At 35.0% G+C, this 23,037-nt stretch overlaps 1 protein-coding gene across 3 annotated transcripts in view; it reads right to left on the bottom strand.

The window, feature by feature from the left end:
* The window catches only part of LOC133523709 (collagen alpha-1(XVIII) chain-like), a 121,947-nt gene that overhangs the window by 33,999 nt on the left and 64,911 nt on the right, over positions 1-23,037 (bottom strand). For all 3 annotated transcript variants that reach the window (XM_061859394.1, XM_061859392.1, XM_061859393.1), the window contains exon 4: positions 989-1,057. In XM_061859394.1, coding sequence (XP_061715378.1) covers positions 989-1,057 — 69 coding nt within the window. The remainder of the gene's footprint in view (positions 1-988; positions 1,058-23,037) is intronic.

Below are 23,037 nucleotides of genomic sequence, written 5' to 3'. Positions count from 1 at the left end.
TAAAATGTGGAGCCAGCGTGACTAAAATAAATATAAGTACTATTTTTTTATTGCTTTCCTCAAAACCGGCAATATGTATGATTGTGTAGCTTTATTTACAGAAATTTGGTTTCATATAGAGATTGGCAGTCATTGTTAATTAACTTCTCTCTGCGCCGAGTAAAATATAACCCGACCAAGTAATGTATTGGCTATACCATCCATATTTAACAAACAAATTTATGACGTTTTGTAACCTTCTTATTTTGGCAAATATATACCGACACATCCGAGCATGCACATTGCGAAGGGTGGTATTCTGGTTTTTCATCTTGGTCCAATGTGTATTTGCGTCTGACATTTTGCTTAATGAGAGAGTGAGACGCAATGCACATTGGACAAAGATCTTAGACTAGTGGAATATCACCCGAAAGGAAGAATTGAGTCACCGGGTGGCCCGGAGGCTCCGGGAAGTCCGATTTTTGCTCATAGCATGACCGGCTAGTCTCCGGTCCGAGCCCGCACCGGGCCACTACAGAGCTCCGGTGATGACGTAATGCTTTCCATAGAAAACGAAGCGCCGGAAGCTCCGGCCCGGCCCTGCCCCTGTGTAGCGTGAGTCAACCTTTAATGTGATTTAGATGTGATTAAATATATATTCATAATTATTTAAATATTTTCCATGTATTTAAATAATACTAATATATTTTAATAACAAGTGAGTTAATAAAATGTTATCTTAATAAATCAATTTTTCTTTAAATTTATATATTTGAGCTCAAAAATACTTAAACAAATTGAAATAATATTACAACCGTAAGTAACAATTTTTGTATGCTGGAATCGTACACATTTGACTTAAAAATACTCGTAATGATTTAGCAGAATTCATTTCCACTTATACCACAGTAAATTACATTCTACTAAGAAACAAGTACATGTCAACAAAATATCGTTAAATCGTTTATCGTTTAGATATATAGATATATATAGTAATATATATACTTACAGTTGTACATATACTATCGATAATACTTTCTTCAGCGCCGACGAAAATCTTTATGTCTTGAAATTCACCCTGAAACAATGCAATAAAATAAAATGTAATAAATTCATCACAGATTGACAGTGTACGACAAAAAGTTCAAGTGCCTTAAAATATATTCCTAGAAGTTGTATTCAAATATATTATATACACTATTCTAGAAACGAAGAAATCTAAACAATTTAACGCAATTACTTGACCAACTAAGCAAAAACAACCTTCAGGCAAAAAATTTAAATCACCATTATGCTTTGATAAGACCTGCGGCCATAAATACTTATAAAATAACGTCTAAACGATATTATCAAATTTCAAGAAGGCCTGAACTTAAAGAGGGCTACTAAATAAGACTCTCATTTATTGAAGAAAAAACAAATTAATGAATATTTTTTTGCCACATCTTTCACGAAATTACTAATTTCACTTATTAAATAAGTACATTTTAAATCTAACGAGTATTTAGGAGTAGAGGGGCCCACTGATTACCAGTTCGCCGGACGATATCGGCCTGTCAGTTAGTTATTCGCGATTGTCAGCTTTTGCGAATAACTGACAGGCTGATATCGTCCGGCGAACAAAACTGGAAATCAGTGAGCCCCAGATCGATTCTCCATACAAATGTAGTCCTCATTATCCTCCCTGTTAATATCCAGAGAGTACAATGGGGACTATGCTTGTATGGATAGGTGGTTTCGGGGCGGTCGTCCCCTTTTGTCTTAAACATTTAATGATATTCTAATTTTGTGCATTGCCAGAACTTCAACATGGCGAGTGAGAAACTGTCTTTACATAAACACATGAAATGCGAATCTCGTACAAATAATGTTTAAAGGACATTCACTAATTTGAGCATCAATATTTGTCGCCTTCTTAATGTTACGCAAATAAAAAACGTCATTTTATAAAATAAATAAGAAATGTTTTCCCTGAGCAATATAGAAGAGTAATCCTCAGCTTAATGCTGACATAAGTTAATATGTGTACATATTTGGAACACTCAAATCAACAACATTTTTAAAATGTGAAGAAAATGTTTTTCTATCTGAATGTTTTGTGCATGATCATAAAGACAAAAAATCTAGTCTGTGGTCAGTCATGTCGACTTTGTAGATGTTATCTGTAAAAGCGTTTTCTCTGTTCGCTGAAGCTATCCTCATTGTTCAGCTAGAAGATTAAAAATATGACGGGAGTCAGTTCTTTTGTGAAGGAGACGGCCTGGGATTTTAATGAAACTGACTCTGAAAGATTCGCTTGCGATCGACACGCTGGCGTTTGTGAAATCTGGTGTGTATTTTGAAAGGAAAAATATGCGGTATGTGAGTTGTGACGATACGAAATCTAAGTAAAAATTAATACAAATATTGAGTTCGAAAAAATGTCGCTTCTTAATAATGATATAGTCTGTTCGGAAAGAGAAGAGTCGTGGAATGTATTGTGGGTCCCATACATTCCACGACTCTTCTCTTTCCGCACAGACTCTACTTAAGGTGGTTCGATTTCCGTACAAAAACAATTGCGTTTTATGAAGTAATTACACACTATTACTACATAAATGTGTGCGAATCTATTTACTTCCGAATGTTCGTTTGCGAGAAATTGATAGAAAATCTTTATTTTATACAAAAATCGCGCAAAAAAATTTTGGGATTACATTAAAACAAACAAAGATTTTCTATCTATTTGTATTTTTTTATAATACAACGCAATTGTCTTTTGTATGGAAATCGAACTACCTTAACATCTTTAAAAGGTGTTATTTTCCCACATTGGCCGTTTTTAGATTTACTCTAGCTTTATTGTAGATTTATTAAGTTTAAGTTTAGATTACTTAAGGTTCGTTTCTAGATTAATACCTGATCATGTAGATTTATTTTATCACATCGAGTATTTATAATACCTACTTTTGGTTATGATTTAATAATTGTAATTAATTTTAATGGAATTTAGTCATAAAGCAATTATGCATATTTGCAGCAGGCTGTTCATGCTAATAAAAAAAAAATACTTTCACTATTCTGCGATAATTCTGTAGTCAAATTCAATAAAAATTGCAAATAATGTAAATGAACCAATTTACATTCATCACTTCGTAATCACGCACTTTTTAAGGACGACCGTGACCTTATCAACATTTAATATACTTAAATATTTTCTTTATATAATTTTTTTCTTAAAATATATGTTAATTATCAATATTTCAGAGCCATTAGCCTTCGTAAGAATTTTAGGTTATATCCACATATGTCAAATGCTAACAAAATTGTCATATATTTGTTTTCATTATTTGCAATTTCTATTGAACTCCACTTTAGATATGTTTTAGAGGTACTCTAACTTAAAATGGTATTTTGATTGTTATTGAATTGATGAGTTGTTAAAGCGTATACGTAAGAGCGAAAGTATTTTTTTAAAGTTTGAAAATTGGGGTCTGTGGCCACCATTATTTGATGATCTCTAATAGTACTATGCGACTCTAATAGTTTTATAAAATGTTTTGCAGGCCTATTTATTTTAGTTTTCAACATGTTACTTACACACTTGCCCTCACAGAAAGCCCCTGTAGTTTCTGTACGAGCAATTTCAACGTTACTGGTATTCGTTTTTGTGGGAAATAAATTAAATTTTCACAGTGCAATATTATATTAAATTATATTTTACAAACTTCCATTTAACTTGCAATCTACCTATGTATGTTAGTACGGGTCAAATCTGAATCTTAAATTTTACCCACTTCCCAGTATCCCATGAAGCTGAAATTTTTCGAGATGATCTCTGAGACAGGAGGTGGCCATAGGAACTCTGTGATAATAGTACATTATGATACAAGTGTGCTAAGTTGGTCATTACACACGAGGCGATATTATGCGCGCGACCTGCAAGCGAGCGCGCAATAAGAAAGCCGATGTGTGTAATGACCATAGCAAACGCGTTTCATACGACGTTTTTCAACACACTTGCGAGGAAAAATCAAAACTTATAAATTCGATTTATTTTGTCAAAAGAGTAAAATTACCTACAATTTTCAATGGTGGCTTACAGTTTTAACATCGAATAATTGCGTACTGGGCTTGTAGGCACTTATTCGCCAGTTCATTGTAGTAAACCAACACGTTTTCCAAGAAAGACTAGGCGTTTTTGCTGATTTTCCATTGAATAAAAGTTTCATATGCCGCCAATTATTTTTCACCCGATTTTGATGGTAAAAGGCTATCGTTCTGTATTGTATTGGTATTATTCAATGCTTGAAAATGACATTTTCGTCAAAATGTAAACTAAAAACATGCAAAACTATTTCAATTTTATGACAAATACGGAAAATGGCTGGCGCGTTTTTTTTTTACGCATGATTCCAATGCGCGCGCAAGGCAAAGGCGCGAACCAAATCGACAAACAGCCAATTAAAAAAATTTCAAAAGGCCAATATTTTCGTATTTAATTCGAGGGATTGAGATCAAATCGATAAAATGACATGTTTTTTCATTAATTAATCTATAAATTATGTTTGGTGTGATAAAACCTCTTTGGACTAACATTTGAAACACCTAATAGTCGGTTAAAAAAAATGTATTAATCGACCAAATTAAGAAGGCTCCGTTTCCATGCATATTATTAGCAATCAGTTACCTTCTTAACTCAGTCGGATGATATAATGAAAAAGCACGAGTGTTATAATATACTGAAAAAGCACGCGTGTGTAATATCTAGGATTGTGAGCCAAATTTCGGTGGAATAAAAACGTCGTTTTGAGCAAGTGTGTTGAATAATAACCTTATTGTGTTTGGGGTTTATAGAATTGTCTCAATAAGTATAGTTGCCTCTGGAAAGAAAAGTAGAGTCAGCGATAAAAACTTATACCAAAAATTAAAGTCTTTGTTGTTTGGGGCCCAATATTTTACGGAGGATTTTCCTCTCGGCAACTAGCAGCATGTTTTCTTCCTTGAGTGTTAGTGTGAAGACCGGATGGAAGTTGGACAGTCCTTAAGAACCGTGAGATTGAAGACCTAGTGGCTGAACCTAACATCATGGGAGAAAGTAAAGCCCACAGACTCCGTTGGTTAGGCCACCTTGAGAGAATGGACGAAGATCGGAACTTGAAAAGAGCGTACCTGGGTCGCCTAGCAGGAAGACGTCCTATCGGACGCCCTAGGTATCGCTGGAGCGACATGGTGGAGGCGGATCTGCGCGAGCTTCGAGTCGACAATTGGCGAGAGGTCGCACAGGACCGAGAAAAGTGGCGCTGTCTTGTGTCGGAGGCCAAGTCTCATTTTGGGTCGCTGAGCCAACGGAGTAAGTAAGTAAGTAAAAATTAAAGTCATAAGATTTACAGGCGTTTTGCCACCCTTTCAAAATATTTATTGGAAATCGGAAACAGTCCATCATTATAACAACTAAACTATTATTAAGAAGAAAATGGACAAAGTCACGTTACCGCTTCTCTATACAAACCTATCAATAAACATGGCCTATCAAAAAACATATTTAATATAAAACGAACGAAAATTACATATTTAATTTAAAACGTAACGTTTTGCAGAATACGCAAAGCTGAATGACGTAACTGGTGACCGAAGAGCTGGCGGCGTCCTCGCACAACGTATCAGCATTGCGACGAGGAAATGCCGCCAGCATCCTTGGTACAATACCTCAAGGGCCTGTTTTAGATTTAAGCTAATTATTAATAGTATATAAGAATATCTCTGTATAATTGATTATGTAAATAAAGGTTTTCAATTTTAAACGTAAGGCTAACCGTACGTAAAAAAAATGGATGTTCGATCCATTTCTAAGCATTTCGCAGTTTCTGGTCATGAAGGCAGCAGATCAGAGGCAGCTGTGAAGCTGTGACATACCGGATATTGCCTAACCAACGCCCAGTTACAGTTGAACTAACAGTCACATGTACGGTTGGTACACCAACTTAAGTAACCAAGTAGACATAATTATTGTATAGAAAAGTGATACTTTTGTTAAAAACCGACTGGGAACCAATCTTACTCAAAAATAGCTCTTATATCGGCGAATTAAGAACCATGGAACATAATTATTTTTGAGTAAGTAGTATGCAACCATATTTTTACACTTGACAGAACTAGTCGTTACTACCCTCATCTCATCTGTTATTTAATTCAATCCTCTTGATATAATATAATATAATATATTTTATAATAAACGTTATGGGATGCTTATCTGAATCAGATGAGATGATTACCAAATTGTAGAAAAAGGGATGGGACAGTGTATATTAAAATTGATCTGCATAAAGAAAAGTTTGTGTGACATTGTATGACTTTTAGCTAGGCAACTAGACTTGCAAACTATCTGCTTATGTATGTTAAATATAATTACACATGAGGGTTAATAAATAAGAATCAAATAAACATATCAAATCTACCACTTAACTATGCCTACAAATATGTATATATACACTTTCAGCTTGTTAAATCGTTTTAAGGTACCGTAGGTTTATAGAGCCGAGTTTTAGAAAAATCGTACTGCTTTTAAGATCACAATGCGGTTGCCAAAAATTTCATTAGCAATTTTTTGACTTTCACTCAATAGAAAAATCACATCTAAATTCACTTTAAACATTTGTAACATTTAATGCACAAAAACTAAAAATATGCAATTTTCTACTGAAAATGGAAAAAACTATTTTAAGAGAACTCATCAAACGTGTTTTTAGGGTTCCGTAGCCAAATGGCAAAAAACGGAACCCTTATAGATTCGTCATATCCGTCTGTCTGTCCGATTATGTCACAGCCACTTTTTTCCGAAACTATAAGAGCTATACTGTTCAAACTTAGTAAGTGGATGTATTCTATGAACCGCATACTTGTTCCCCATACTTAGAACTGAAACTCAAAAAATCTTTTTTCATCAAACCCATACGTGTGGGGTATCTATGGATAGGTCTTTAAAAATGATATTGAGGTTTCTAATATCATTTTTTTCTAAAATGAATAGTTTGCGCGAGAGACACTTCCAAAGTGGTAAAATGTGTGTCCCCCCCCCGTAACTTCTAAAATAACAGAATGAAAAAACTAAAAAAAATATATGATATACATTGTCATACAAACTTCCACCGAAAATTGGTTTGAACGAGATCTAGTAAGTAGTTTTTTTTTAATACGTCATAAAATTAAAAAAAAAAAATTATCAAACCCATACGTGTGGGGTATCTATGGATAGGTCTTCAAAAATGATATTTAGGTTTCAAATATCATTTTTTTCTAAACTGAATAGTTTGCGCGAGAGACACTTTCAAAGTGAAAAAATGTGTGTCCCCCCCCCCCCCCCTGTAACTTCTAAAATAACAGAATGAAAAATCTAAAAAAAATATATGATATACATTACCATGCAAACTTCCACCGAAAATTGGTTTGAACGAGATCTTGTGAGTAGTTTTTTTTTAATACGTCATAAAATTTAAATAATTTTTTTTTCATCAAACCCATACGTGTGGGGTATCTATGGATAGGTCTTCAAAAATGATATTTAGGTTCCAATATATTTTTTTTCTAAACTGAATAGTTTGCGCGAGAGACACTTCCAAAGTGGTAAAATGTGTGTCCAAAGTGGTAAAATGTTGAACAAGATCTACTAAGTAGATTTTTTTTAATACGTCTTAAATGGTATTTTTATTAAAATTTATAACGAATTAAAATTCAAAATCATGACCTTAGGGGTCCCAATTACACAAATCCATTCCGCACACGCTTAAGCTCAGTGAGAGGAAGAGAACACGAACCTACAGGGCCTTAAATACTAGTCTTAGAAAACAGGTAGGTATCTATGACTGGTGTAGGTATTTATATAATTAGGTGCCGAACTAAAATAAATTCCCCACGACCTTTAACTGAAGTTTTAAGAGTTTTTTATCCAAAAGTTGACAGACAGAATCCTATTAAATTACTAAGCTGATAACATTACAGATAGGTATATAAAATTAAATATCATAACTTTGATTATTATTATACTTCATAAATAGTTCTGGCAAATTTACGTAGGCTTCCCATATACATTCGCCATCAGATATATCGGAGCGGCTAAAGTGCTCACAGATATCTAAACACGTCTCTATTGTCAAGGCCTTAGAGTGCGTGTTCAGATACTTTTGAGCTCCTCGGCCGCTTAGATATATCTGATGGCGACTATACCTAACATAAACGAGGCCACATAGTTTCTAAAAGGATAAACAAATTTACATGAGTTTGGGTGCCTAAAAGCTTTAGTTTATTTAGGATGGTTGTAAAGTAATAGGTTTTATGGAAATCAGTTAAGTAATTTTAAACTAATAGTCTGCTGAACGTTCATATACTCGTACAGATTTAGGTTCGAATTTGTCTTTTTTGATCCCGAAAGATAAGCATATTAAATAAACGCTTACAAAATTGTAAGCATTTATTTAATATGCTTTGTCCTAAACTACAAGTCACACGGCCTGATTCGAACTTTAAGATACATCAGGCGTGGCTCACTCCGCAATTTCGTCACGCCGCTTCAAGTACATGCAGCTCTCACCAGCAGTGGAAGCATGGTTCCATTTTTATCGCTTGTCACTACGCCCGTCACTTTTGCACTTACATACTTGTTAGAACGTGACAGGCTTGTTGGCAAATGATAAAGAGCCAACCATCTTAGCCCTATATTTCTGGTGATGGTTGCCGTGCCGCGCACCGCTACGGAACGGATCATTTATAATATACTTTTATATGGCCAAGTTTGGTAGATTTTGTATTAAAATGTATTTGGAATTTCCGAAAATCGATAATGCTGCCTTGAAATTTAACATTTGCCGCTGTAATGTCGCGTAGCAATACTGCTACGGTAATGTCACGCTGCAATACTGTAGCAGTAATGCTGCCAACTGCTATACTGCCGGAAATGACAAATTTGATAAAATTACCCCCATTTCCTGCAGCAAAACAGTCAACTGCAGCAATATTGCAGCGCGACAACATTGTCGACTGCATTACTGTTACTAAAGTAAAATATCAAGGTTTTGTTCTCAAAATTTTCCTCTTCCAAAACTTAACCAATCATAACGAAATTTTAGGACCGGTATGAGAAAGAAATTTTCTGTGTCTGACCTTTTTGATTTTTGCATTAAAAGTTGGCAATTTTGTAATCTACACCACTGTTTATGGCGCATTTATTTGGCCGTTTTAGCGCTTTCTAAAGTAACCTAGTTTTTATAATAACAAGAATATCAAAAAAGCATAACGTACAGATATAGGTACTGGTAATATTGAACTCATATAGAAAAATATTCATCTAGGGCCAAAATCCAGACAGGAAAATGTCGAGTACGTTTGTATGGATAATTTAGCAATTTTAATTTTTCCTCTTAAACGGTCATTGTCACGCTGTCGAATGGAATATTTGGAATAGTCCAATCCTCCTACAGAAATATTACATAAAACTAAATTACAATACCTCTTTATTGCACACCTCAAACAACAACAACCAGAACCTAGGTACATACTTGATCTGCGGAGTATGGCCCTATATGGCGCTCCCATATGGGTAGATGCCCTTTCTGCCGAAAATAGGGCTCTTCTTCGCGGACCACAGAGGGTAATATCTTTGAGAGCTGTGCGCGGATATCGTACGGTATCGTTTACGGCGGCAACGATCTTGGCTGCAGACCCACCCTGGGACCTTCAAGCTCATATTCTTGCGGAGGTTCACCGCTACAAAGCTGGAAGAAGAGCGGCGGCAGAGTTCCCAGACGGAGAAGAAGTTCAGAACATCCGGGAAACAGCCCAAGTGGAAACACTTCGCCGATGGAGGGCAGAGCTCAACGCTGCAAAATATGGGCTAACGACGGTGGACGCCGTACTGCCGCATCTGGAACGCTGGGTGGGAAGGAGGCAAGGTACGCTAACTTTCCACATGGTGCAGATACTTACTGACCATGGATGCTTTGGTAAGTACCTGCACCGCAGACAGAGGGAGGAATCCTCCATGTGCCATGAGTGTGGCGCACCGGTGGACACGGCGCGTCATACTCTCGAGGAGTGCCCTACATGGGAGCTCCAACGGGCCACCCTTCAGGCAAAATTAGGAGTAGACCTTTCGTTGCCGAGCATAGTGAATATCATGCTGGACAGCGAGGAGGCATGGAAGGCGATGGCCACCTTTTGTGACGAAATTATGTCGCAGAAGGAGGCAGCGGAGCGTGCGCGCGAGAATGACCCTGACGCGCATCCACTCCGCCGACGACGGGCTGGGGGCAGAGCCAGGCGCTATGCGCGCTTGCTGCCTCCGCCGTAGTGGGCTGCGCAGGGCTCCGGGGGAGTCTTTGCGGTTAAAAGCCCACAGGACTGGGGTGCCTGACCAATTGGCTCCCAAAATGTCTGCGGCCTACAGGCCGCCCGCCGGGGCGCACGCGGTCGAATGCTGATAGCGACCCTGCGGCACCCAATCTAAGGCGGAGCCGGCATTCGTTGGTGGTTTTAGACGGTAGTCCTTTACTGGTTAGTCCGTCATCGCCCCTAGTTTCCCCCGGACTAGGTGGCATGCGTAAAAGCATTTCCCCAACGTTAAAAAAAAAAAAAAAAAAAAAAAAAAAAAAAAAAAAAAAAAAAAAAAAAAAAAAAAAAAAAAAAAAAAAAAAAGGTACATACTTGATATACAGATATCAGTATATTATTATTTTTCTGCGCAACGCTTTGCTCAAATAGGCAAAATATTAAAAGCCAGTTCCAACTGAAATTTATTTCAAAACGGCTAATTTGTAAGTGAGCCTTCCCGTCGTAAATCTCACGCGTGAAGTTGTAAACTTTTACAAAAAGTACAGTCATATATCCTGAAGATACATCACCTTCTCTGACGGTTGAATACCATGAACACAGCGGTGTTTATGCCAGAGTGTTTATTTAACAGTTGAAACCGCTTGAAAAGCTACAAGAGACAAATACAATAGGTACCCACGTTTATGTCCCTCATCGTCTCATCAATCGGACAATGATTCTCTTTACCGATGAATTTAACGATTTGCAAAATCAGTAACTTCATGAACGCTGCGGTTATTTGATATAGTCGTATCATCCACGATGACGTGCAGATTTCTCAAATCTATGCTTTCATAACATACGAGTCAAAGCACGCATCGTCGTAAATGACACGATCTATGTATGATACTAGTGAAATATTACCTTATATTATATATATTATATATCAGTGTTTAAGAGCCACTTGCGGTACACAGTACAGTTTAACCCTGTATAAACGGTTAACTTCGAGTTAGTTGGTTAACTTTGAAACTGAGAAATGTAAACCGGATTTAATTTACATTAAATTTTAGTTAATAACTGGTAATGAACCGGTTATTCCATACAAATAAAAACCGGTTTACATTCCCTACCTGGAAGGCTCAGGTAGCTCTAAGTGTACAAAGACACATACCGAATTTATTGGCCGCGCGCGAATCTCAAAATTTAGCAAAGAACATTGCTCATTCTGGGCAATAAGAAAACGCTTCACTCACGGGCGTTTTTCCTCATAGGAACTGATCAGTCTTTGAATACTTTTTGTCTTCCTCTGCTTAAGTGTTGCGTTTCATTTTACCTCCGAGTGGATATTTCAGGAGCCCGTCTAAAGTAGCGGGCGAAGTCGTTTTTATAGAACTTTTATGGCGCAATAGTCACTAGTCAATTTGCATTGTTTGAATTTTACTTATCTTAGAATTTTACCTCGTGTTTTTTCGTTAGAAGCTACTTATGTTTATTATGAAATAACGCTTGGTTTACTCATATCTACGAGTAAATACTATGCTACGATATATACTATATGCATAGGTAGTGATAATCGGTAACCTCCCTTTAATTAATATTCCAACATGGCTACCTATTTAATACCCAGGAATAAAAATGAAAAAAATAATAATAATAGGTATATTGTGAAAGTACCTACATATGCATAAAAGTAATAAATGTGACTAGTACCTATACAGTGTGTAAATCCAATGCGGGCGATAAATTAAACCAGATATAGAATTTATTGACATGACATTACAAGCGACGAGCTTTTTATAGTAACTGCCAACAAGCGTTGACAGCTACTTTAAAAAGCTCGAATCTCGTGACTTGTGTGTTGCTTTACATTGCAGGCCGAATTATTTTGTTTGGTTAATATTTTAATTGTACTTCTAAGCAAAATGTATCGCAATATACTTCTTAGGTCCTACGCTAACCAGGATTTAAATATTCGCCCAATTGAATTTACACACTGTATAATGCCTCTTAATGAGATCAAGTACTCCTTTTGTATATTCAGGTTTATATATGCATAGAAAGATAGGTTTAGGACTACGTAAGTAATTATAAATAGCAGACGGTAAATTAAAACCCTCAAAAGTATTTTAAGCAGACCGTCCATGACTCCAAAATAATTAAATAGGTATACGTGTTGTTTTCATAGAGCACCAACCCCTAATATATAATTTAGTATCTTATTAAACCAAAACAAGCATAACCCTGCAATGTGAAAAGGAGGTGACCTTTGATGAGACAGACACATAAAGTAACCTCTTAGTCGTTACCTTTCCAATTTAAATGTCTTCGTAAATTATGCCATAAGTAATGCTTAGATAATTCAGGATTCTATTAAGAAGAAGATAATTTGAAAGGGCAATGGGGCTTAGAATGCTTTCGCTTTTTTATTGTTTTATCTTTATGCCTCACAGAGGCAAAGGTTTGATAACAATATAAATTTAACCCATGTTACCGAAAACGTTTATTACTTATGCCTAATTTAATTGAGTGTATAAGTGAGAAGTAAAACAAGGTGCTGGAAGGGATAGACCTCACTGATCAAATCGGGAAAACCTTGGAGAAAGGCCAGGTCAAGAGCACCCTTAATCAGCGAACGTTATGAAAGGGCAGAAAGAGAAAGAGGTAGATATGTCAGGATCGTAGCAAGTGGAAATCCGTGGTCTCTGCCTACCTCTCCGGGAAATGGTCATGATTATAATTATGTATGTATGAATATGAATATAATTGAAAGAATAAAAAAAAATACTTTTCTCATACAAATATTTAATGGATTCCGTTATATACATTCAATACAATAAATCATTTTCAAAAATAAAACATCTTAACACATGATTGTGTTACGAAATAAGATTAGTTCAACACTTATCGATAATTGCATCGAGACGAAAAAATTAAGACCTTTTCGGATATTATTTATCGAATTAACTTGGGTCGCGCCGATGCCGTCTTCTGAAAGAAAACTCATAAAGCTGTGACCTCATTATGGTAAGTAAGTAATTCAATCTTAATCCAAGAACGTTAAATTTTCAAGCGTTCGCAAGTATTGGGCACTTTTTGGACACTTACTTCATAAACGAAAAGGCCTATTAATATTCGATGTTGACAACATTCGTTGTCGACAAAGCATATGTAGTCAAGTGCGGTTGCTAATTTTGAAAACCGGCATATATTTAGCTTACTTACCTACCTATGAAATTTAAATTGTTATGAATATTTCTTATTAATAATCACTCAATAATAATCTTTTGATTGAAAGTATTTTTTTTGTAACTTAGTCCGTCACTTCGGTTCCGGATCCCCACTATTTTTGTTATAACCTGTACAAGTTTAGTACCTTTATTATATTATAACATGGCGGAGCTTATGGCTAATGTTTCAAGAAGAAATAATTCAATAATTTTGCCTAATAGGTGCAACGGGTGACCTGAAGGCTGACGCATACCTCGCCCAGCGCATTGGCGTTGCCATTTAGCGCGGCAACGCTGCCAGCCTTCTGGGCACCCGGCCGGACGGCACAGACCTGGGGCCAGTTTTTTATTTGTAGGCTTTTACTTTTTAGGTACTTTTAGCTTAGTTTAATTCATAGCTTAATTTATTTCTGTTAGTTATTATTTATTTATTTTTAGGCCTTAATATGTAGGGTATTGTAATTGTATTTTTTTGTATAAAATAAATTTAGTATACCTAGTATTTATATATCGAAAAAGTAATAAAGTTTATTCATGTTTCAAAAATACCTTAATTATAACATCATTACAGTTAAATGTCATCTATTCTAATTCCGTACTTTCCGTAGAATCAACAAAGTGTTTCTCATACCGAAACGTAAAGTTAGAATTTGGGACCGAAGCTCTGTAAGCCGAGACCGAAGGGGAGTTTATGTAAGTTATTAAAAACAGATTCAAACTTATTATTGTAATTCTTTGTGAAACTCCTCGGAATAACTCTTTTATAACCAACAAAGAAAAATATGATATTTATTTAAGCTTTAATAAATTGGTTTTATGGAATGGTAAGATTATGAATTCGTATAAACTGAAATATATGTAATATTAACTCACTAATACTATGAAAAAATTGACCAAGCCATATATATAAATAAATAAAATAAATATTTGAGAACAATCTTACACAAATCAACCTAGCCTCAAACTAAGCAAAGCTAGCACTATGAGTAATAGGCGACACACGTATCAAGATAAATCCATATATTCACTGCAAATACCCATGACTCAGGAACAAATATCTGTGTTCATCACACTAATAAATGCCCTTACCCGGATTCGAACCCGGGACCATCGGCTTCATAGCCAGGGTCACTATCACTACTTTTTAGGCCAGACCGGTCGTCAATATAGTATAGTGTAACTACTTAAAAAAAAATTATTATAAAAAAACAAAAAACCCGACTGCACACTAAAAAAAGGGAAACAAGCCCCAAGAATATTGTTGTTGATGGTAAGTATCGCAGGCGGGGACCAACTTGACCGCCACCAACGAAAATACCTACCTAAGTAAGATTCTGCTAAAAGGTGAACTTAACAACCAACAACCAAAATGACTATAAGTACCCTCTGTTGGTCCCCGCCTGCGATACTCACCATCAACAACAATATTCTTGTGGGGCTTGTTTTCCTTTTTTTAGTGTGCAGTCGGGTTTTTTGTTTTTTTTTTTTTTATAACATTTTTTTATTTTTATTTATAACTTTTTAGTTATCCCAAAAAAAAACTAACTCCCGTGATCAAGACGAATCTAACGATACCTCATGCATCAAAATCCATCACGAAATTTAGGCTACAGGAGGCCCCAAAGAAACAGACATACATAAATACATACACTCGAAAAACATTACCCTCCTCCCTTTGGCAGTCGGGTAAAAAAAAAAATGATAAGATTATATTTGTTCCCAAGGTTATGATTTCTTAATTTTTTTAATACTTAATCGGTGGCAAATAAGCATACGGCCCGCCTGATGGTAAGCAGTCTCCATAGCCTATAACTAATATAATGTATGGACGCCTGCAACTCTACATAAGTTACAATGAGAAAATGATATGAGGTAAAGTGGGAAATTTTGATTTAGCTTATATGTATTCCGAGAATTAAAAGGATACTTATACTTTTTGTGCAAGGAAGGAAAATTAAATTTTAAGTTAAACAGAGTTTTTGAAAAAATCACTACTTGATATGATTATGACTAAACTCAAATTTATTTAAAATAAAATCGTATTTTATTAAAACTTCATTCATAAAACTATTTTGTATCATTATTATTATGTATTAAGTTAATACTTCATTTTGTGGCGAGTAGATACTTGACCGCGACAATTCCTTATAATAATTTTGTGCGCATAAAATACTGAAATTTATGAATTTCATTGGATAAGTAAATGTGTGCAAGTTTATAACTTACCATTAGGTAAGCATAGATGTGCTAAAATGCATTAGCATTTTAGCACATCTAAAATGGAGTCTATTAAAGAGAAGGTCTTATCTGAATTAACTCATCTTTAGAACGGTGAGTATTATATTTCACAATCATAATCATTAAAAATGTTTCCTAAGACGCTTACGTTAACTTTATGTACCTACATCAAGTCTGATTAATGGTTTAATTAACAAGATGTTATATTTACTGTGAATATTAACGTATTTCAGGGCTCATACAGCTCAATAATTTTTTTTGGGATGAGCCCGTTAAGGACCCTTTAATGTTGTCTTCAATACACGTGTTAACACATTCCCGGCGCTCAATGTGTTAGACAAAATATGCCTAGCGATATAAATACAAAACTGGTGTTATAATACAGTGTGTATATTTTATGCAAACTTAAACTAGTCATGGGATTTAGTTCTATAAAATAATTCTGAAACTTTTCTATGATTTAGTCTTAACTACCAGAGCATGATTAATTTGTGAAAACTTTTTTAGCGGCGCTGTGCACTTTTTGTGGTGGGGAAAAAATGTTACACTCGCGTCAGGGGTCACGTGACCGTCAGATTGTAAATTCGTCAGACGGACACGTGACATCACATGGTGGTCATAACGGTTAAAGAGGTTTAATCTTTGTTAATTGTGTTGTATTGTATCATTGTGTTGTTGGGTGTGCATGATTGTAGATATTCAAAATATTCCTTACCAAAAAGTTAAATAACAGAAAAGAAGCGTGATTGTTTTATTTAATATGATGGTGAACGATTCATTAACATTTAATGATTGTGTAGGCTGTAGTCCTGCTCACGTCTCAAGAATTACTCTGTATATCTGTATTTACTTAGGTGTAATAGAGAATTATCTCTTTTTATAAAACTGCTACTCAATTTCGCCAAAATATCAAAAATACACAACGTTAATATTCAAGTTTTCACTTCTGCCGGCACTCCCGGAGTGCAACCCGTTTTTTTTTTTAATTAGAACATGTACCTACATTTAATTTTTATTTTGTTACCTATAACACTAACTGAACTAAAAAATTAAATCCAAAAATATATATAACTAATCTTAAAAGGGTCTTTAGGTACATAATTTTGTAGTTATAAAACTTATAAATAGCAGTACCTACAAATCTATTCTATTCTTCGTACAAACATCTTACCAGTTTTCTTCTTATTTATGTTATATTATAAGCAAGGATAAATAATTGAAGCTTACAATAATAGGGCAATTATAAGATCCGGGGATAATCGTAGTAGGCGGTAATCGTTTATGTAATTAAAGGGCGTTGGGCCAGGCGATCCAGCTATTGCGAGATGAAATGGATTTAAGGTCGTTTATTGCTTGTAATGGCACTTTGAAGTAAGAAATACAAAACAGTTAACGTAATCTGAGTTCACTTCTTCTGAGTAGGTTTTACAGTTTTCTAAATCGGCAGCGTGTCTTGGGAAGTGCTATGAATGAATGAATATGCATTAATTTAACGTCACAAAATGATTTTTTCACGTAAAACCCAAATGATCTGTAACTTATAGGTCTATATTATCTCACATTAATAAATACATAACTATTTATAAGTCTTAGCAACATAAATATTTCATTTCTTTCTTCATACACATAGATTTATTTTATGGCTTTGATTTTGCTTTAGAGTTTGAGGTCTTCGTACAAAGTTAAGTTTGAGTTAAGTTAAAGTTGAATAATTACGTATAAGATTCACATACGTTTATTTTCAAGGTCTAAAAATTATTACAAACATCAGTTTTACATCTTAACTATGTCAGTATCTAATTAGTTAGTTTAGTTGACCATGTGTCAAAAAATGTGTAACTATTGTAAAGATTCCGAGAAGGCGTAAAGCGCGCGGCTGTTTTCGATAAGCGCAGCTTTAAACGCATTGTGTTCAACGGAATATAGGAAAAATGATAATGCGCTTACTGCTGCGTTTACCGCTTAAAATAATGTATGGTCATTAGATTGCCTTTTGTAAAATCGTGTGCGGCAATCGCATCGCGTTTAAACTGAGAATATTTTGAGCTGATTAACATAGGTAGTCAAATAGACAAAATAGTGGAATGGCACAGCGCACTAACTCAGCGTGAAATACGAGGGACGTGCCAGATTATGATAAGACTTTAGCCCAGTAAATCATTGGATTTTCCGGTCGGGAGCCGACGCAAATTTAAGGAGGATCCCTTGGAGGAGCCGTCTACATAGCTCACGGCTGTTTACATGGTTTTGGAAATTCAATACATGCTACATGTCAACAAATACTAGAAAATATTACTGTTGTACGGTTTTTTTGAGATAAGACTAAGATTTTATACCAGTCAACTTATCATATAAAACCTAAAAAGTACGAAATTTTAAACATATACATATAATAAGGCGACCTACCTGTTGGGCCGATTTGACCAAAACATGATTCATGTTCATATTCATAATTTTATTGCGATCATGTTCATTACAGAAAGTGGTATAAAACATTATTCAGTAGGTACATGATATCCTGTTAGGGAATTTGCAATCATATACTTAAAAGTTATATTACTAATGGTAACTATTTACAAAATAATAAACTACTAAACTAAAAAAAATACAAATAAATTATAGTAATATGCAAAATCTTAATTAAATATATTGTATTACTTATTCATAATTACATGACAAAATAATAAACTACTAAACTAAAAAAAATACAAATAAATTATAGTAATATGCAAAATCTTAATTAAATATATTGTATTACTTATTCATAATTACATGACGTATTCACAACCACACACGCTTACATACCTACTTGTTAGAACGAGACAGCGATGGTGACAAATGGTAAAGAGCCGACCATCTTAGCCCTACAGAGCACGATACCGAATATGCTCTTAAACAGGTCCCCAATATTTTTTGTTACACCTTGTATGTTATTTTAATGTTCATGTCATTTAAGAAAATCGTTTTAAAATGAGAGCATAACTTTTGTATGCCAGCCGGTCTGGTCTAGTGGGTAGAGATCCTGCATATGAAGCCGAAGGAGGGCATTTATTTGTGTAATTTATTTGTGTGATATTTGTTCCTTCGTCATGACTAGTCATGAGTGTTTTCTGTGTATAAGTATTTATTTATATATAAAACTATGTATATCGTCGCATAGTACCCACAGTACAAGGTTTGCTTTGTTTGGGGCTAGGTTGATCTGTGTAATATGTCCCATTATATTTATTATACCTATTATAGTAAACCCATTTACAGTGTCAATCTAGTTTCTAATTTAGTATGCACGAGTGCCTGAAATAAAATCTTTTTTTATTACAGATTCTATCCCAGTCTTCTAGCAGTGAATGCAAATAATCTAAATTTCCGAATATATTAAGTTTGCACGGTCGCGTTTTAAGTACTATTCACACCCTTCTACCTAATTAGCCAGATCCTGGCGTATCAAACGCTGCGCACACATTCTCACAAATCTACGGCGTCACCACTAAACTTCCCAGGAAACTTGTACGGTGTTTGTTGCATACTTAACACCAGGGTCTAAGTTTGTCTTAACAAATTGTAGTGGGAAGTTAACCCGCACTCACGTACAGGCGGGGACAGAAAAACTTGGGCAGTACCTGTCCGAACAATGCGCACGTAGTTCTAGACTACAAACTGTTGAGTGCGGTTCGAGTTTAGGGAGCAAGCGAATTTAACACGCCCAGTTAGTTGGTGGTTTCGTATTGGTATTGGGTAAACGTGAACGAAGACAGGTAATTTTTATATCGACAAAATTTTGATCACGGGCCATCTTAAAACGCGTAAGTACAATTTTATTAGCTTTGTTTTTAATAGATTGATTTTTAATAGAGATTGGAAAATATGTTTTAAAAACGCAAGAATGGATTGGCATTTCAATACAAAACATTTCATAACTTTATTTTACCATATATTTAATAGCCTGTCTAAATTTATGTAACTATTTGGCATGTGCTAGGAGTTAAAAAAAAAATAAACTAAGCAGAAAATAAATCAGTTTCTACATTGTAGTAGTAAACTATAGTAGACGCAAAACAAACTGACCACTGGAGTCGTAAAACTTCTCGTTCACGCTCGCGTGGTCGAGGGTAGGGTGAGAGAGAGAGATATGACCCCGGTCACACTAACGTCATAACTTTTGAACTACATACAAATAATGAGTTTTAATTGAACTTAGTTATATTGCCATTAAATACAATTGAGTAATAAAATAATATTACTCTGACTCATGAAGGTCAAACATAGGTTATATTTATAAAATCGCCTAGTAAAAGGAACTGTAATTGAGAACAGCGAGGAAAAAAAGATTAAAACATAAACATAGTTTACAAGTATGCGTAAAACGTAAATTAGTGTAAATAGTAAACAACCCCGGACATAAGTTCTGTCCCAAGTGTTTGACTAGAAAATATAGCTGTTAAAGCTTAATTAAACGGATAATTGCAAACGCAACATTTTTTACAACAACTACAATTACGGATGTCATGTGTGTTAAGGCAGACCATTATGCTTGTATTTCCTACTCGCTAATCTTGTCATAGATTTTGGAATAAGTACGAAAATTTGTACTCAGGGTCTTAGGAGGATAAACTAGACACTAAATAAAAAGAAGTTGACATATTAAATGAACAAAATCGTATAAATATACAGATTCATATTCATCATACAAAAAATACTGAAATTCACGGCCTATGATGAGTTCGGTGCATATGATCCGGAACTGAGAAGCCACATTTAGTCGGCATTTTATTCATACCTGCTTTAAAAACTAAAGGGCGTCTATATTTTTGACCTGATTTCGACTTAGGTTTTCAGTTATAAAACAGTTACTGTTTTTTCCATAAAATATACTAATGAAACAATAATAATTCATCGCATTTTACGCTTATCTTTTGTTTCTTGAGTACTTCATAAGATTAACGTAAGAGTTCAAACGGAGAGGTTTGGGACTGCGAGGGATGTGAGTGGGATTTTAGCAAAGTCCGTTTGGTTTTTGTGCTTTCTTTCTTTATAGTTCAGTGCAGGTAAGTTCTGCCATGGCCGTAGCAGGGTAATTTAATTTAGCTCTTTTGGAAGTAGTTTCATAATGGTTTACTTGCTTTTGGGGTTCAGACCTTGAAGGCTTAAAGTAATGACCTAACTGAAGCAACGATTCATAAGTCCAAGAAACTTGTTCAAAATTAATCCCTAGTGCAGCTTACTTAACGCATATTTTGGTTGCGTATATGAATGTGCAGAGTATTTCAATGCAGTGATATTTTTGTTGATTTGTATTTTATTTATTTATTTATCATATCAGCCTTTTATCGCCCACTGCTGAGCATAGGCCTCTCTTCTAGTACGCCACTTATCCCGGTCCTGAGCCAATCTCATCCAGAAGTGACCCGCAGTCTTCCGAATGTCGTCCACCCAACGAGCCAACGGACGCCAGGCACTCCTTTCGTCTGAAAGCGGCCACCATTTCGTTAGCATTTTGGACCACTTGCCATCAATCTGCCTGGCAACATGTCCCGCCCAGCTCCATTTTAATTTGGTAATGACATGGATCTCGACATTCCTCACTCGGTATTGAAGTTTGATGCCGAGCATGGCGCGCTCCATGGCTCTATGTGCCACTCGAGTTTTATGCACGGTCTCCTTAGTGAGTGTCCATGTCTCGGCACCGTAGGTCATGGTGGGCAGGACACATTGGTTAAAGAGGCGAGTTTTCAGGCATTGCGGTTTATTTATTATTTATTTTAAACTTTATTGCACAACAAAAAAGGTACAAATGGCAAAAAAAATCTTAAGGGTTGGGTGTATTTTATTTTTTAACGATTTTGAGTATATCCATAAATCAGTTTTTAAAACTATATATCGCCACGATTCTGGCACTCGAATAGGGAAACAAGCTTAAATTACTCGTTCCTTCCGAGCATGCAAAACTGGTCTCGTACTCTTTGTGTACTTAATTTATAAAACAAAAATGGCAAAATAATGGATGAAATAGAATTGTATTCAAATTTAAGGCATCATTATAAAAATGTCATTTAAATTCTAAGCGAGTGTACCTATTTTAGACGTGATCTCATTTTGTCACTACATGCTCAGATTTATGACTTAAAATGTTATTTGAATAACAAGTGAATGGTTATTTTCGCACGGTCGTAACTTTGCTATGAAAATCGGCATAATAAAATTAACTTTTGGTTGTACAAAATAAAGTATGTTTTTAAAGCATTATTTACAATCATTATAATTATTTGATTTTGCCCAATACCCGTAACTTCGTTCGCGTGACAGTATTTTAATGATGTCATATTATAAAATACATCTCATTAAAATTAGAATTTGGAATTAAAAATATCCTTTATTATGGTAATCCATGTAATAAACTCGCTATGTGTGAATATTCATAATTATATTCCTACATTGGAATATAAGAATTTTTTGATTTTTTTATGGTTCTTTCATTTATATATGATATAAATTTAGTTGTTTAAAGCAGTCATTCAGCTTTAAGGCTTGTGGTGTGGATACTAGACGACAATATTTATAATAGGTATATACAGGTCTAATCGATAAGTGTATTTACATGCAATTAATTTGTAAATATAAAAGATATATGAAAAAAATAAACTGCCATCGAAAGTACGTTATCCAATTAGTAAAATTACATCAATTACTTTTTTAATAAACCTTAAAATATACAAAATATTAAGATTAAACGGCCCCATACATTTTGTACGACGTTCGATAAGTGGTTTGTCTACCTACAGTAAGAGATAGAAATATGATGTTTTCTTTATATGATTAGTCTTTATAACGTAAAAAAAAATATGTAAAGAAAATATTTATTGACCGAGCTTTGGCAAATGTTTCCGTTTCAGCTTGGACAAAAACGCCTTTGTATATCTCGATGCTCTCCTCTGCCGGTCGCATTTTATACCCGAGTCTCGTGAAATTTTACGAGCAGGTTTGGTCGATAAACAGAATATTTCTGTCATTTCGTTTTTTGCAAAAACAAAAACAAAATGGCGTATATTGGCCTGAAGTTAAAAGGACTTAAACGCCAGGAGGGTCTATCGCCGAAGAACTTAACGAAGTTAAGTATTTTTATTTTTATATTTTTAAAGCTTATCACGAGGTCTACAGCACACAGAGCCACTAGTTTATAATCACATTTTTTTTAATACTCGTTCGTCTTCTGGAACTTATTGTAAGAGACGCTGTAAATCGTTTTGTGTTTTGTAGGGTCAACATCAACACGCATGTAAGGCGTCGGCTTACATGAGCAAATAAATCGCGA

Source organism: Cydia pomonella, chromosome 12 (genome assembly GCF_033807575.1).
Source record: "Cydia pomonella isolate Wapato2018A chromosome 12, ilCydPomo1, whole genome shotgun sequence".
NCBI classification, from domain to species: domain Eukaryota; kingdom Metazoa; phylum Arthropoda; class Insecta; order Lepidoptera; family Tortricidae; genus Cydia; species Cydia pomonella.
Note: the sequence above shows the minus strand (reverse complement) of the source record. Positions and strands in the feature narration are given on the sequence as shown.